Below are 16,816 nucleotides of genomic sequence, written 5' to 3' on the forward strand. Positions count from 1 at the left end.
ATTTTTATGGAGAATGTCATTTTATGATTAAAGCACTGTTTTAGAAATACAGTATCCTCAAATCAGGCAAGGTAAGAATACTTTTCATGAACACCAGAATCTTACATTTAATTACATTTCTGAGAAAGACTGCATAAGGACATGGGAATTTTGCTAGACTGTTTTACAACAACTGCTACAATTAAACAACGGCGCATTCAAGTCCCTGCTTTCTGAAAGTGAAGACCAGTGCGAGTTAGTTATCATTTTTTAAAACATTCCTGTAGCCCATTTAGGGGCCCCTACACCAGAGGCCGCCAGACTTTGACACAGAAGAAACTTAGACCGGCAACCAAATAAAAGGATGCACAAATACTTTATGAAACAAATTTGGTGGCAGACAGAAATGAGGCTCTTAACCACAGCCACGGAGAGACCATCTTTTCTTTCATGAACAGATTCCATCCCCTGCCGATCCCCAGCCCTGTTACTCAGCTGGAATGGGGAAAGCTACTAAACCAGAAAAAATGGAAGATGCTCTTGCAACTGCAAAGGTTTGGTAAAGGAAATAATAACCACCCCCCTGTTGCTTACTTGTTTCTTGAAAAGGAATAAATTGGTGTATAAAGGTAGCTCTCCCTTCCAGCAGTCCCTCCTCTTACACAGAAACTAGATTTTGTCTCCTGTGTTCATACTCAATGGGTTGCTGTTTCTTCCCATCTCTTCTATATGCTTAGGAAGGATGTAGCTGCCTAATGGCTTCTCCACTACCTTTTTTATGGGTGGTTTTTTTCTTTTTGTTATATGGGAGATGGAGAGTTTGAAACAGCAGCACCTGCCACTAACTCATCTTCTCACAGCTTCCATTGTCTTAAACTGTGACTGTTACTCCTGAAGCAGAAACTAGGTAGACCAATATGTAAAAATACTACTACAGAAGAAAAGAAATCCACTTGATTAGTCTACTGGGAATGTCCCCTAAGCATTTTGTTTTCTTAAAATACTGGAGAGAGAAAGAAGGTAATCAGATCTAGACATTTACAATCCCAGATGTACAAGGCGATGCCAGCAAGCAGACTGGTATTTTGATTTGACTGGTAGCTAGATGCTCTTGCATCTGCCAATCTGCTGATTTCTATTTCTGCAGAATATTGTTAAAAATTCTTCTTTATCACTTACCTTGTTAATCATCACAAAATAAACCAGCATTGTTCCTTGGTACATCTTTTGAATGACAGTAATTAATCACTTCATTCTTAAGTCTGTTAAGAGTTACTACGGTCCTAGTTCATACACACCCTCCTTTCTTAGTAGAATAATAGAATGCAGTATTATAGTCATAACTTGGTTGGTACTGCTATCTACATCTAAAGTAAGGCTTTTACTTGCATTATAGCAAACCTCCCTCACCCTCCTTCCCACCCCATTTTTAGAAGCTTCTCACTTGAGACAGAAAGAGATGGTGTTTGGTTCCAGCTCAAAAGTACACATTTCTAGACAGCGGAAGGAAAATCCATTCCGAACCTCTCAACTACCGTAAAAAATAAGTCAGGTGATTAATTAGAAATGTTGATCACTAATGAGTTAGGACTAACTTAACAAAATCCTTCCCTACTTCCCTTGTAAATATTGGAAGTTCTTATTATGCAACAGGCAAAAAGTTATATTTAGACATTATGGCTTGGATTACTCTCACCTGACCTTAGGCGACTACAGTTTAGTTAGGTACAGGTGAGCTAGAAGCCTTTTATAATTACCGAAGAAAAACATACTTCTCTACAGTGTGATTCATCAAACCTATACTAGACATTTACTTTAGGAAGCGATGATTTGTGTCCTAGAATTCTTCAGGTACATAGACTCTAAAGGATGATTAGCCCAGCTATGAGCATCTATGTTTTACAAATCTAATTACTAGGTTGAGATAAGGATTCACAAAATGCGTATGAACACACACACACGAACAAACTTTATCACAGTTTCCTTTAGATAACAGAATTCTGAAATTTAAAACAATTTAAACCAATATCAATTTTAAAAGCGTATTTCTACCCACTTTTCCCATCTATTATTACTACACTTCAGAGAATTCGAATAAAAACATTATAGAGTGAATTTTTTACTGCTTTGATAGATGGGACTCTGGTTTGCTATTCTGTGTGCAGCTAGCATCCCTCTCTACAGCATTATTTACTTGATGCTGTTGGATGATGGAGTACAGAACTCAATGACAAAGAACGTAAAAATATTTGTTAAGCAAGAAACAGAAGGTAGAAGCTAATGATTATGGTAACTGAATATAATACTCAATTATTTTAACCTTTAGTAAAAAGCATTGTAAGTTAATGACAAATCTTTACATTGTAACTCCAGGAAAGAAACATTCAAGGCCAGATTGGACGGGGCTCTGAGCAACCTGATCTAGTTGAAGATGTCCCTACCAATGGCAGGGGAGTTGGACTAGATGACCTTTAAAGGTCCCTTCCAATCCAACTATTCTATGATTCTATGAATTTATTTGAAGAATGGAAAGGAAAAGGACAACATTAAAGAGAGGGTACTTAGATTCCAAAGCCAAGGAATGCAGAACTTACTGCTTCTTACACTAATGATAGTTAACAAACAGATACATATGTATACATAAAATGCACACTATGTGTTATGATTAGCCAAACAACAAGTGTATATAAAAATGCATGTAGTTTATCAAATAAATTCATGTCACTTTGATAAATTTTGCTCCTTCATTGTTTCACTTATTTTGATATTGATGACACATAATGTATGCTGCTATTGTTTCAAGTAGACATTATTTTGTACAAACACACAAATGGAAATTTCTTTAGTCACTATTACTGGTATTAGTGAATATTACTCACTCTGCCATTTGCCAGAGTGAGAGCCTGGACTGTGTGTGTGTGTGTGTGTGTGTGTGTATTTTTTTTTTTTTTTTAAAATAACAGCCTTACATCCAACACAATCTCCATACAACTTTTCATTCTCCAATTATAGTTTAGATATGTATATATTTTAATCTTAGAACATCCTGAACTGTTTCCTTTAACAAACAAAAAATACCATCTGTGAGAATGCACATGAAAGCATACTCAGATTTTAATTATACATCTCATGGCAAAATGCATTCAAGAATGGGTCTAGGGACGGACATATAAAATATTCCAAAACCAGAGAGCAATGATTTCTTCTGCATGACTTTGTTTCTTTGTAAATGAAAATGTGTGAGCTTGGGATTTGTAAAATCTAAGACTATCACCACTTTTTTCAAGTTATAAGGAAAAATATTTGCAATACAGTAAAATTTCACATGGTAGCAAACCAGTAATTGAATTTAATTAGATTTACACATCAGTCAATGCTTCCATGCCGAAAAGAAATGTTTTCAGGAACTGAGTGTTCTAACTCAAACAAGTTCCTCAACAGGCATGACCTAATGGCCAAGAAAATGAAAACACAATCACAGTAATATTAGGACAAATTTTAAAAGGCATATGTGACAAATAACACTAGAAAACTGAAAAAATAGAAATAGAAATGCTTAACTTCTCTAGATGAGTGACATTTCCCTTACTAATTACAAACTGCTTTTTTTATTATTGATTGAATAAGTGTTAAGAATTAAAGAAAATCATCTGTTCAATTTTTTATTATGATCATAATTTAGTTACAAGACCTTTCAGTTTCTCTTACCTTCTCTTTGCTTCATATGGAAAACTCTACTTTATATTTCATATAATAATACATTTCCTAATATCTTAATTTAGAAGAGCTTTTCTTCAATGATACCAATAAATCTCCAAGGTTTAATGTTTAACTCCATTTTCTCGTTTTTCACTCCAAGAAAGCTGTATTTTTATACATTTAATGTATGTTTCTACACATTCATTTTCAACAATCCTGACATTTACACTAACCGAAGTCAAGAAAACATAATATAATCTATACACATGAAAATGCAGAATCTAAATTTAGATATAGAAATTTCTTTAAAGATCTACATACGTTCTTTTCACATCTTGTTCAATCATTGCTCGAAGCTCTTTATCCTGGAAAAATTTATTCCAAAGACTCTGAAATAAGGAAAAATAATTGTATGAAACAGAGAATTCTACTAATACTTAAGGCTTATATACTACATCAGCAAAGTACTGTACAAATATTAAATAATTAATCCTCAACATTCCTGGTAGATAGGTATATCAATATTTTATAGGTGAAAAAGAATGTTGGTGACCAGACCAACGTGTCTGAGAAAGTCAGTTTAGATCAGAGATGAAAACATTCAGGTTGCTGGATCCGTGTTCTAGGCTCACTCCATTCACTCACCGGATGGCTGCAAGTCTATGAGTTACCTGTAAGGGGTCTGTGAAGAGTGTTTAGGAAGGCAGAGTAAATTCAAATTTACCAGAACCAGCAGCTCAACTGAAAAAAAATTCAGTAGTTCACTCATGGAGAAAAAGGTCTATATCACCGTACTGTATTACATTTCTCCTATGAATGTACGGACTCTTAATTGGAAGCTGCTATAATTTCCACACTAAGAAATTGCTTGGAAGTAAGCTAGTTTGTCTTAGTGGGGGTAAAATCGAATAAGGAATGTATGATGATCAAATACCATGAAAATGACATCATTCTAATGGTACATATACACAGTGCAGATCAAGACTGGCCATTCTAAAAAAGTTCTGATAGGGAAAACCAGGGTATTTAAAGCTCACTGTCAACACACAAAAAAAAAATCAAATAAAAGAGTTTGAAGTAGGTTTAGCTTCTTCTATATCTGTGCTTATCACCATTTCCATTCTCTTTCTTTCGTTTCCATGCCTTGTTTACCAATATTTTGCAAAAGCTAACCTGAAAGAAGTCAGCAAATGTTGTTGTTTGTGTGCTCCAGAAAAAGTATTGTAAAGCCTATTCTTTATTGTTAAAGGGATGGTAGCTTGGCCATATTGATCAAAAACACAGAAGGAACAACATCTATAGCAGTCTTTTCATACAGGTTAGTTTTCAGAGAGTAGCAGCACCAGTGAATGAAGTACTGTACAAAGAAAGTGCCTACAATACTTCCAGAATTTCTTGCTCCCCTGTAAACAATTCATTGCCATGGTGGCTCACGCTCCACAGAAAGAAAAGAGAAAGTAAATTAACATTATCTAGCAGAAAGAAGGTAAAATAACAAAAAAGAAAATGTTAATTAGCTTCTATATTTGTGTTACAAACTATGAAAAAACCCCCCAAAGTTTAAAAGTATTTAAATCCTTGACAATGTCTTACGTAGAAGTAGTATCTTTTTAACTCGCAGCTCTTTTCATGCAGCTAGATCACATTTTGATCTGCTCCCCCTGCTCCCACCCCTGTCCAGCAGAGCAAAGGACGAAGGAAACAGAATATTGCGAAAAGGAAGCAAAACCCAGGATGCTGAAAGGGTAAAACATTAAGTCACTGCAGAGGCTCGTGGGCACTTTGCTCTTCATTCCTATACCTGGTCTGGCCCATGACGTTGTTTTGTAGATTGATCCCCTGCCACATACTCTGACATGTTAACCTTTGTCTTCTGTCTCCAAAAGACATCACAGGCAGAAAGAAGGTTGTGCCACTGTGTATAATCACAAACTACAGCAGAAACACTTTAAAAATTTTACATTTGACACAACTTTCTGTCCAGCTGGATGCACGAATGGTTTGATGGCATGCAGAGTCACACCGGCTGCAGAGCCACCCATGTGCCTATGATCAATACCTCCATGTTTCCACAAGCAAACCTCTCTCTCCTTCTACGTTAAATATGAAGCGGAGTACCACACTAAATACAAACAAAATACGGGCTTCCATTTTTGTGAACAAAACGGAAACGTAAGCAGTACCACAAAAGATATCTGTGACAGTCTTTCCAGGTGTAAATCTCTTAAACGAGCCAAACAAATTATTTGCATGGTATTAAGTTACTTTGAAAATGTGATAAAAAAAAGTTTTCAGAAATGGTAACATAATTAATGGAGAAGCTTAAAGATAGGTGCCATAAAATACCTAAGAGCTTTTCAGATATAATAAAATGCAGCGTAAAAAAAAAAAAAAAAAAAAGCCTAAAATTAAGCTCCCAAATCTACATGTAAACCCTCATCAAAGTGTCATGAAAATACCAAGCTACCAGGAGGTCCCATTAATTTCAGTGAGAGCTGGATGCTCTGCACTTAATGACAGTCAGGCCAAATACTTTTACCACATTTTCAGTATTTCTTTAAAATCTGGATCTGTCATTTTGCAGCTGGCTGCTTTCTGATTAGAAAAGAAACTTCTGTTTCTTTTAACTGTATAAAGAAAAAGAATTAAAAACCCTGGAAGAAATGCATATCTTGCAGCCTGGTGCTTTAGACATTAACTCAGCACGTATAGAACTCAGACATACAACAATTCTATTTTTGCTGGAGAAAAACTTCCAAGGCTGAACAGTCTTCCAGCGGAGGGTTCTTCAGTATTTGCTGTTAACTGCATTCCCTTCATATTGATTGTTTAAACACTCCTTCAGTTAGAGCCATTTTGCTTATAAAATGAAAACACACAGCAATAAAAAAGCATATCAGTCAAAGAAAGGATATGCTGTGAAACTTGACTTATAGTCCAGCACTGATTTTTCGTTCGTCACAGCCTTCCTTGTGATAAGCCCTGAAAAATCAGAATATTAACCTGGAAATGAGCATTTCTGGTTGTTCAGCAAAGTCTGTGAACCACTGTTAACACAAATCAGTTTGGAAATTTAGGAGGGAGATTTTAGCACCTGCCATTTTTCCTTTTTCAGCAAGAACTCACTTGTGTCAGCATGATGATGATGAGAATTTTAATAGCACATATGTTGATAGAACCAAGGGTCAACTTACCCCCTCGTCCTGAGAGAGTGGGTTGTTGATTATCAGATCTTGCTGTCCTGCCTTCCGAGGGTTTGTAATGTGCTGGGTAAAAACAGAAAAAAGTCAAATCCTCTTCTGTTATATTTTAAGTATTAATACCTATGTCAATGCATGAGAGTAGAGAACCTATTTCGTACCAACTTACAATTTCTTTGATCTTATTGTAAGAAGTTCTTAAGTCTGATGTGGTTTTAATCCATAGACTTCTGTCTTGGGGTAGAACCTCCAGAAATAACTATCAACAAAGCAAAATAAATCCATTAAGTTTAATCAATTTAACATAGCTTTTCATATAAATCCTACCCGACAGCATAAACCATCTCAGAAAGGAGGAGCAAGTACTCTACACATAAGGAGAAGAAAGCAAGACCTATAAAATACTCCTGGCTTTAGTACTTTCCAGTCAATAAATAAGAAGCTAGAAACAATAACAGTTCTACAGTAGGAAATAAAGCATTAAAAAAACCTGAAGCCACAAACTCAAGCTTTGTAAACTGTCACAACTTCAGTAAAGTTGATTGAGACTTCCAAGGCAGAAACAAATACAAAGAAGAGCTGAAAATAAATACGCAAAACCTGAAGCTATTTGCATAACACTGATGAGCTAATGTAACATGCTTAAAACCAAACGTCAATGCAGAGCAGAAACTAAGCACTCAGAGATGTACTCTGCCTGAGGAATGTGGAAAGGGAAAATCTTAGTCTATAGAAAAGTAACATGTTCTAGAATTCTGCAAGACAGTTAAAAGGATCGATTTTGCATAAAGTCCATGAGAATGCCTACATCTCGGTTCTTTCACATTTCTGTTTAAAAAGGGTTAGAAAGAAACCTCTATTGGAAAATACTATGTAATTGCACATAAAATAAGGAAAAAACCAGAGTATTTTCTTGCCTTTTAAATGTTTTTATTTACACATTATAAAGTGTTATGAAACAGTAAATACTTACAAACAAAAAAACATTCCCAAATTATTAAAAATACTTAAATATTTCAGAACTTAATAAAAAAATTGATAATCTTTTTAAAACAGGCAGTCTAAAAGAGAGCCCTAACCCATATCGAGACATGCAAATAAAACCAGTCTTATTTCTAAAATAAAACCACTCCTTGATTTAATTGGTGGACAGTAAGGGACTTGATGCTTTTGTTAGTTCAGGGTTTTGAGTTATGGCCTCCTAATTTAGAGGCTCAAGAAGAAGCAGACTGGTAAAACAATGCTTGTGGCATATATTCATCTGGCCTCGTGAAGAAAGTATTTTCATTAACTTTAAATTTGTCAAATGCTACATACATTTCAAGTTTCAAACTTCCATTTTCAAATTTCTTTCATTCATATACAAAGAGTATTTTAAATTTCTTTTTATAGGTCTTTGTGCCAAAGGGAAGCTTGAAAAATTCCAAGTGAGGTAATTTAAATTATCAGTGTTAACATAAAACATCTCTACTAGGGAGAATGTTCCCTACTATCAAAGTTAGTGCAGAAGAGAAGACCTGATGCCAGTGCAACAAAATTCTTCTGGACTTCATACAGCATCTCAGTACTACTTCGCTTTCTTTCTCTCTTCCTTCCCCTGCAACTTTTAAAAAATACAGTAAGAGACCTCTGAGGACCTGTTGTTTTAAGATTGGAAGACCTGGCTTCCCTCTCTATGCAGTCATTACAAGATGGACTGGTCCTCATTTTCTCAATTCACCGGGAAAAGCTGCTAGCAGAAGCATCAGACTGATTTTAAAGGAGTCCCAAGTTCCACAAAACATAAATTGTGAGACAAACTTCCTTTCTGTTTCCAGTGCACGACTTCACCGCCCAGAGACCGAGAAGAGAGACGGCTGTGTGGCACTCAACTCTAAACACACCACCCAGCACAGAGAGATTCCTTCCTAGGAATCTTTTGCTATCACCTGCAATTCAGCTTTAAGGCAACTCAGTATGATTAGCAAATGTCCTATGAATTATAAAAACGAGTAGGAAAACATTGGGATGAAGTCTCTTGGAAAATTCATGATTCTTTGCATCAATAATCTTCCAGCGCATCAGGTAATGTGTTGATATATTGCAACCACAAACTGTAAATAAATATTTTCTCTTCTTACCTTCCAGCAAACACTACGGAACCTGCTGCTTCTCAGCTGCCCATTAATCCCCTTCAGCCGTATAGTTGCCAAGTAATTGTTGTTTACAAATAGTTCTTCCCATTCTTTACTGCGTGCAAAAGCAAAAGGAATGAACATTTAAACAAAAAAAAAAAGTCTTAGCTGATTTAAGGACTATATGACACTACACAATTTTGGATAAGCAGAGGAAAGGAACTTTTTTTAATGTATATATTTAGTTGTGTACCATTTCTAAACGCATGGCTGTCTTTTTGGACACATTTCTTCTTTGGATTTAATGAATATGTAGATCGCTATAATTATGCCAGCTACTGAAATTCATAATGTCTATGGAGGCTATTCCATTTCCTCTAAAATGTTGGTACTGCAGTTCAATGAATAAACAAGAAAAATGAATATTAATGTAAGCACATTCATGTTTCAGCTGTAGACAAAGAAGTACCTATTCCAAAAATATGCAATAGAAAAGTATACTGTTGACTGTATTAGCTCCTCACATGACATATTTGCTTAAATGAACCTTCTTTTCTCCTTAATGTCAAGCTGGGCAGTTAAGCATAATAGAAGATGACTTTCTTTAACATTTAGTGCTATTTACTATTGAAATCACTCCTACTTCTTTCTACATGATCAGTTTTAAAATTTTAACAGGTGCTAGCAAATTTAAAAAAACATCAAAAAATTAAAAAGCCTCACTGTATAAACTGTTAAAGGCAAGCTTGAGTACCTTGCAGTACCTATGGCTGACTAGATAAACAACCTAAATATGCCTCCCAGGCATGCAGGCACCAGGGGCCTAACACCTGTGCCTCATTAATATACAAGTAAATCTGCTCTACTGGGAAACAATTGGAAATTAATTGTCCCAAACCATCTACTGAGTTTGAATAAAAGAATTAAATCTATATTTCCTGCACCTTCTACTGAAACGAATCTCAAGAACAGGATAAGCCATTTGATGGTCTTAGTAGCCCAAGACTTTCTGCAACCGCTCTAAAATCCAAAGGGTAATTTCAATGTAAAGAACTGGGTTATGCGCAAGGAAATGTGTTTCAGATTTATTTTCAGTGCATGTCCTTAAGGTGAACATCTCCCTCTCCCACTGTCACATGGGAGACTATTACTTCTCCCCGGGAGACCAAATGAAACCAGAAAGAGGGAAACTACTCTTGTGACTGCAGGGTAAGATCTCACCAGATTTCCTTTGCTAAGGAGGGTCACAGAGCGGGTTATACTGAATACCAACAAACTCTGGGTTTGCAAACTGCCCTAAATATATGCAAGCTAGAGTTAGATAGTTTTCAGCCTTTTAACCTGAGTTGTGAGGGTGACTTTTTTTAAATCTTGTTTTAGATAAAACTTGTTCAGTTTCAGAACAGAATTATGTGATACAGTTGCGGGGAACAGTTGGGGAAAGGACTTGGCAAGCCAGGAAATTAGGGTCCTGTTCCTCTGAGCCAGGAGTGAACTTACAATCCACGCTGAGACCCAAAGCGTTGTGTTTGTGAACGCACCGCCTTTCAGCTAGGATTGTTCTCTAAAAAAACAGGTGTTTACTTCTGGGCCTTGATTATTAACTACTTTGAAAAGCGAAGGTACTCCAGATAAGGACAAAGACAACTAAAGTAGCGTTAGCTTGCAGGGGTTAGGGCTCCTTCAGCTTCTGCCAACTGCCCATGTTCCCAAGTGACCAAAATAGCAGCAAGTAACTCCAACGGTGTGGGGCAGCTTCCTTCCTTCCTTGCTTCCTGCCACATCCCCCATTCTCCAAGTCAGAAAGACTATCTGGTCATTCCACCGGCTCCCTATCTCCCATACATCCTCACCTTCTGCAGTGAGCTGCCTACGATTGTTCACCACAATTCTGTCTCCTTTAAATACAACGTATGGTAAATAGCAGACACAGCTTGAGAAAAATCTGGCCCTTTCCTTCACAGTCATTTATACTTCAGTAACTACAGTATATTACGCCTATCTAAATAACCCTCCTGTTTCTATCATGTATAATATTCTTCATTCGCTATTGTAAATTTTGTAGCATCATTGGCCATTATAACTACTGCCAAGCTGCCTCCCTAAGGTAGCGATGCTTCAAGAGTGACACATTCCCCTGCGCACACAACAGGTCAGACTCTGAAGGTATTCACATTGTTCTGCAAGTGGATGACATTCCCACAACGTCTTTGGAAATGCCGGTATGTCAGCTGAGTTAGCAAAAGGTTTCAACCAGTGTAACTGTGAATAGAAAGAACAGAGAGGAAAGAAATTCTTCAGGTTATGTTTTTCACCAACTGCTGGGAGTGATTGCTACGCAGTAAGAAAGTAATTTCAACACTTCTTAAATTGTATTAGTGCAGATACTATGCTTTGTCTTTTTTTTTTTTTTTTTTATTTGTAATGCAATTCCAAACACGTTTTGAACAAAATTACATTTAAAACAGCCAAAAGAAATTTGGCAAGATCATATCTCCTCTGCATCCCCGCTTGGCTGCTGGGATCACTAAAAAGAAAAGTTATGAGCAACTGAAAAAAAAGACTTGGAAGATGGAATATGCTTTAGTATCAGTAGAGGTGAATGATATCTAAAATCCTTTCTGAACAGCATTCACTAATTCATTTCTCAAATATTTTGAATGAAGGCTAATAAATTAAGCCTTACAATTCTAGAGACTGTTTCAATAATGGTAACACTGTGTAATATCAACAAGCTATCAATCCAAAAGGATAATTTTAAAAATTACATAGCCCTACTCTGTAAACTAATATCTATGAGCCTTGTTAACCTGGGCTTGCAGAAAACTCATCGGTCAAAGTGAAGTGAGCAACGAAGATTGGAACTCAAGTCTACCACATCCCATTTGCTTCACTGAAGTGAAAGACTTCAAGAGCCCATTGGAACCACTTAAACTATGAATAAGCACATGCAACGGTTTTTAATCAAACTAGAAAATTAAATGCATAATCATGTGTTAATACCACCTTTAGGTTGTACAATTAAAATAAGGCGAAATGCCAATGTTAATGTTTTCTGGTTATTTTGTACATATGTTTCATTTCATGTCGCTATTTAAATATCCTGTCTAATATACTATTGTACATATTGTAAAGTTTTCATAATACAAGGCCTGCACGAGGAAGAAGTAATTGGATTAATGTTTCTTTAAGAAACTTAATTTCACGTGCTGTATCTACACAGTAACCGTCCAGCGTAAAATATTTACTGGCGTGAGTTAGGGACAGTTGCATTACTTAGAAGTGGGAAAAGTGCTCAATATGTACGAATGAAAAAGCAAGCAAATCAGTGGAAGGGATGAAGGTTGCAGATTCATTCTGCAAGGTTTGTTCTTAGTTCTCATCTGCTCCTTTCCACCTTCTGAAACATGCACTTATGTCTTAACTACAAGAGCTTGAATCTGTCTGCAAAAGAATTTCATATTGGGTCTGCTCTAATACACACACTTTCTTGCTTACAAGGAATGAGACTGATCGCCTAGCAAACCATATATAAGCATATTTATTCTTCTCTTTCTTTCCAACAGGACGTGTTTTGTCAATCTGATGCTTGTTAAGACAATTATGAACATTAGATTTTCAGAGATAAAAGTCCAAAGACTTGGAAGAGAAATGTCTCTGACGACACACTGTAAGGAAGGGAGCACAACGAGCAGGACTTTACATCAGAAAGTCTAAGTAAAATTTTACATGCACTTAAATACCATTTTTGAGAAGGTATTTAAATTCCTGAGGTCTTAGTAAAAGACACTGGAATGCCACTCTGGCACAGCTATAGAGGAACAAGCAATTATAAACTCTTTAAGAATGAGTGACACCAATAATGTAACAAGACGCCTGGAAAATAACTCTGGAATTGAAATAGTAGTTCCCCGAGTTCTACTGAGGCAACACTGAGTTGTGGCAGCATTGGGGAGAGGTAACAAAGACTTTCTTCCACTGATAGCCAGTAGTGGACCACCAGCCTCTGGCTCTGCTGCTAAATTTCGATCTGCAGCATACTGGCAAAACCAATGGATTGAGCATAGATATGCAGAAGAATGCAACTGTAGCCCACCTAAGCTCACCACAAAATAAAAACTCTATTCAGAAGAGGAAGAAATACAATTGAGGAAGAGTGGTACGGCACAGACAGTAATCACCACTAATTAACTTCTGCATTTACCTATTTACAGGATAAAGCTGCTGATGTATACTAACACAGGTCCTTGCAAAGTTTAAAGCTAGTGTAAGAGGCATTTTTGTACTACGATGTTCAGACAAGATCAAACTCCGTGGAAGACACTAAACCCCACAGAAATGTAAAAATGTGAATAGCCACATCAAACTAGAATCTCTGCCACTGAAAAAGAGCAAATATTCAGTTCTGGGACTGCAGGGGCTCAGATCTACCAGGTAAATATTACTGTCCATAATTATTTCACTTTCAGTTGAAACTGTGGGTAACAAAGAAACCAGTATCTATCAGCTCATTAGACAGTGGGTATAGTTATTTTATCTCATGCATTTTTAAAATATTTTATGCCAGGTTTTGAAATCCCTTTTTTTGTGTCCATGATGAAACAAGACCAATTCAATATTTACAACAACATTTAGACAACAAGGAGTATTTCTCAGTTCATGAAAGAATGCTGCAATACTATTGAAAGGTGTGAACATTTGCATACATATTTGAGATTTCAATCTAAATCTCGAGCTTATTGTACCCTCTAGACCAATATTGAAGGATAAAATGGATAGTCTCACAGAGATCCAAAGAAAACTCTTGAGCACTGCTGCTAGTATTGGCAAAATCATCTGAAACAAAATGGTGTGCATGCTCCCAGAAAAGCCAATGTCACTTTTTCATACCATTTTTTGTTAATCTTTAGAATGTGCTTTTTAAAATGTTGAGACCCAAAATCAGCTCCCCAGAGGCACCCAATGAAGCAACAGGCTGCTGAACAGGCCGTCAGAAAGAAAACAAATTCTCTAATCATTGTGTCATATGTTTTGCAATGTAAGGTCTTTATTGATAGGAACATCAATAAGTGAATGTAGTATCTATATTTAAATAGAGGCAACAGTTCTTTTCAAACATACTGCATAAATCCAAGAAACATGCATAGTTTGTATTATTTATTATACCATAAAATGAACATTTGAGAAAAAAGTGAGGCAACAGCCAGGAATGTGATGAAAACAGAGTTAATTCTATAAAAACAGGGGGGAAAAAACAATTGAAAGGTAGTATCAAATAATAAGCAGTAAGTTTCTAAAACAAAACCAGTTCTGAAACACATGGAGTTTTATTTGCTACCCTGAAAATCCACTTGACAGCCTTAATGTGAAGGCTTATCAATCTGCTTGGAAAATATATGTATTTTCCTCTGTTTCTCAAACTCCTGCCTCAGGATACGAGGCAGAGTTAACAGCCATGTAAGTGTGAATATGCATGGCTACGCTGCTGGGAGGCTCAACATTCAAAGGCCAGATTTTTCTAAACAGTTCAGGTTTCATCCACTTTTGGCTGACATACAGTTAAAAAGGTTTGTGTGAAGAAAGGTAAAATCATTTTATTAATGTAAACATTCCACTAAAAACTTCAGGTTATTAGCTAGCTATGTTCTTTAAGCTACCGGTGTGTGTGTAGTACAGTCCGGGGAACTGCAATAAGGCTGCTCTGGCAGCGGGACGCTTTGCCAGCACCTCTCATAACAGCACTGGGTCTGCGGCAGAACCCCCAGATACCTTTCTCCATACTCCAAATCGTCCACTTCGCCTTGCTGGTTCTCAGCCAAAGAGCCAGGTTTGGCCACGGGAGAACACCTTACTTCCAACCCTGTAATTGTTTAGCTTTTGTAGAAGAATTCTCGTTACAGTCATTTCAAAGTCTAAATTTCATCAGCTCGTTCTCCTCTACTCATTACTTTATGTGCACTTTTACAGAATGGTGAAACAAAATTTAGATATTATGTTCAATTATTTTTATTTCTGCATTGTAACTGATTTGCCAGTTGCAGAGTCAAGGCTTTCTACATTGAATCCCCCCAACACCTTTGAAATCCTTTCCACGTACAGGCAGAACATTCCCTTTCTCGTTGTCCTGACTAGAGTTCCCTGGGCAAGGCAGGCCTTCTCGTCCCACCGAGAGCCTGTCATCTAAATGCTGGGCACCTAGTTTAAGCAAGGTGGCTAATCCTCCTCTATAGCCAAGGGAGAGATGCAAACACGCGGTGAGGGAGAGTCACCCAATAAACTTTTAAGCATTCAAAGTTAGTTCCCTCCACCTTTTTAGTCCTGATGCAGGCTGCGGAGAGACTGTATCTGCTGCTTCCCTCTACCTGGTATTTCCACCATCAGATTCACTATTTTTCCCTTCTGCTAATTCATACCCACAGCTAACCAGAGCTCTGTGAATTTTGCGTGTTCACATGCATGCAGCCTTGTTATACGAACAGACATGCACTCTTTAAGAAAGAGAAAAGTTAGAGCTTCCTGTAATACGTAACAGAAGTTAAAAGCTACAGCTCTAGAAATCATCAAACTAAAAAACGGATGTAACAGGGAGACCGGAAATACTTTTTGCAGAAATATGCCCCAAAATGTTTCTGTACTCACACCTGACGAGCTACAGCAGGTCTAGAACTGGTGTAGTTGTGACAATATTTAAAAATATGCACCTGATCTCGAAACTCAGATGATTTTATGACGTGCAGGGTGACAAACGCAAAATTCTAGTTAATATTGTTAGTTCCGTCTTAACTTTGTAAATCTGTCCATTTTGCATGCAATGACATAAGAAAATGAGTAAGTGATTTCATGATATAACTTTAATCTCTTGAACTGACTAGGTTTTATTACCATCATTAAAAACCACATAGTCTTACTAAAAGCAAGTCTTTGGTCTTTACATTTATTTCAATTGTACATTTTTTTGAGACAGCTTTTGTCTTCAAGCTTCTTTGGATTAAAAACTGTAATTCCTCAAACCTGCTGTCTTGCTTTCAATTTTACATACAGTTCTAGGTCATGGTGTTTTCTTTTTTTCAAAACCAAAATGAAATCACTCACCAGATGTATTTTGTAGAGAGTGTAGGAAAATCAAGGTATTTGGTTTAACCTTCAGTAGTTCTGCTACAAAGGCGTAGTACACAACTCTTCCATTCAAAATCCCACTGACGGCACGGAGCTAGTACAGAGCAAAGAACTGATTCTCTCCAGGTTCTCTTGCTGCTAAACTCAGCCAACAACTCACTCCCAGTTCTGTGGCAGATGTTCTTGCTTTTATGTCACTGTGCATCTCATGGACTAAAAGCTTATGTCAGTATGTTTAAGATCTTAAAAGGTGTACTTTAGCACCAAGAAAAATATGGTGCCATTCACCTGTCAGTGTTAGGTCACATTCCTGCAAAGGCGATACGAGTTCTGAGTTTTAAATTCATGACAATGATGAAGTTCATTGCATTACTTAGACTGACTGACCTTCAGAACTTCTAATAAATATTTCAACTTCATTATTGCCAGATGTGGTGTTAGAACAAAGAATCGTGAAAGGTTTGGGGGCCAAAACGAAAATCACAAGAGCAATTCTGTTGGGTTCCTTTCTTTTTTGTCAAGTTTACTAAAAGACTAATGGTGATTACAAGGAAGGAAAATATTAATTTAAAAAAAAAAAGAACAAAATACTATTGAAATTTTTCTAACCTGACGTTCCTGACCTCGAATGCTATGCTGCTCATTCCTATTCAGCCTAGCACTGAATCTTTGCTTAGAAAATCATGTTTTTCACTCATACAGACCTTC

The 16,816-nt window shown here is 36.7% G+C and overlaps 1 protein-coding gene across 1 annotated transcript in view; it reads right to left on the reverse strand.

The window, feature by feature from the left end:
- The window catches only part of LOC104080646 (TBC1 domain family member 5-like), a gene marked incomplete at its 3' end in the record, with an annotated part of 69,218 nt that overhangs the window by 16,141 nt on the left and 36,261 nt on the right, over positions 1–16,816 (reverse strand). Inside the window, exons 3-6 of the mRNA XM_009583120.1 lie at positions 8,999–9,107; positions 7,048–7,137; positions 6,873–6,944; positions 4,000–4,067 (exon numbers count right to left, since the gene is read on the reverse strand). Of these exons, the coding sequence (XP_009581415.1) occupies positions 4,000–4,067; positions 6,873–6,944; positions 7,048–7,137; positions 8,999–9,107 (339 nt within the window). The remainder of the gene's footprint in view (positions 1–3,999; positions 4,068–6,872; positions 6,945–7,047; positions 7,138–8,998; positions 9,108–16,816) is intronic.

Source organism: Fulmarus glacialis, unplaced genomic scaffold, assembly GCF_000690835.1.
Source record: "Fulmarus glacialis isolate BGI_N327 unplaced genomic scaffold, ASM69083v1 scaffold2278, whole genome shotgun sequence".
Classification (NCBI taxonomy): domain Eukaryota; kingdom Metazoa; phylum Chordata; class Aves; order Procellariiformes; family Procellariidae; genus Fulmarus; species Fulmarus glacialis.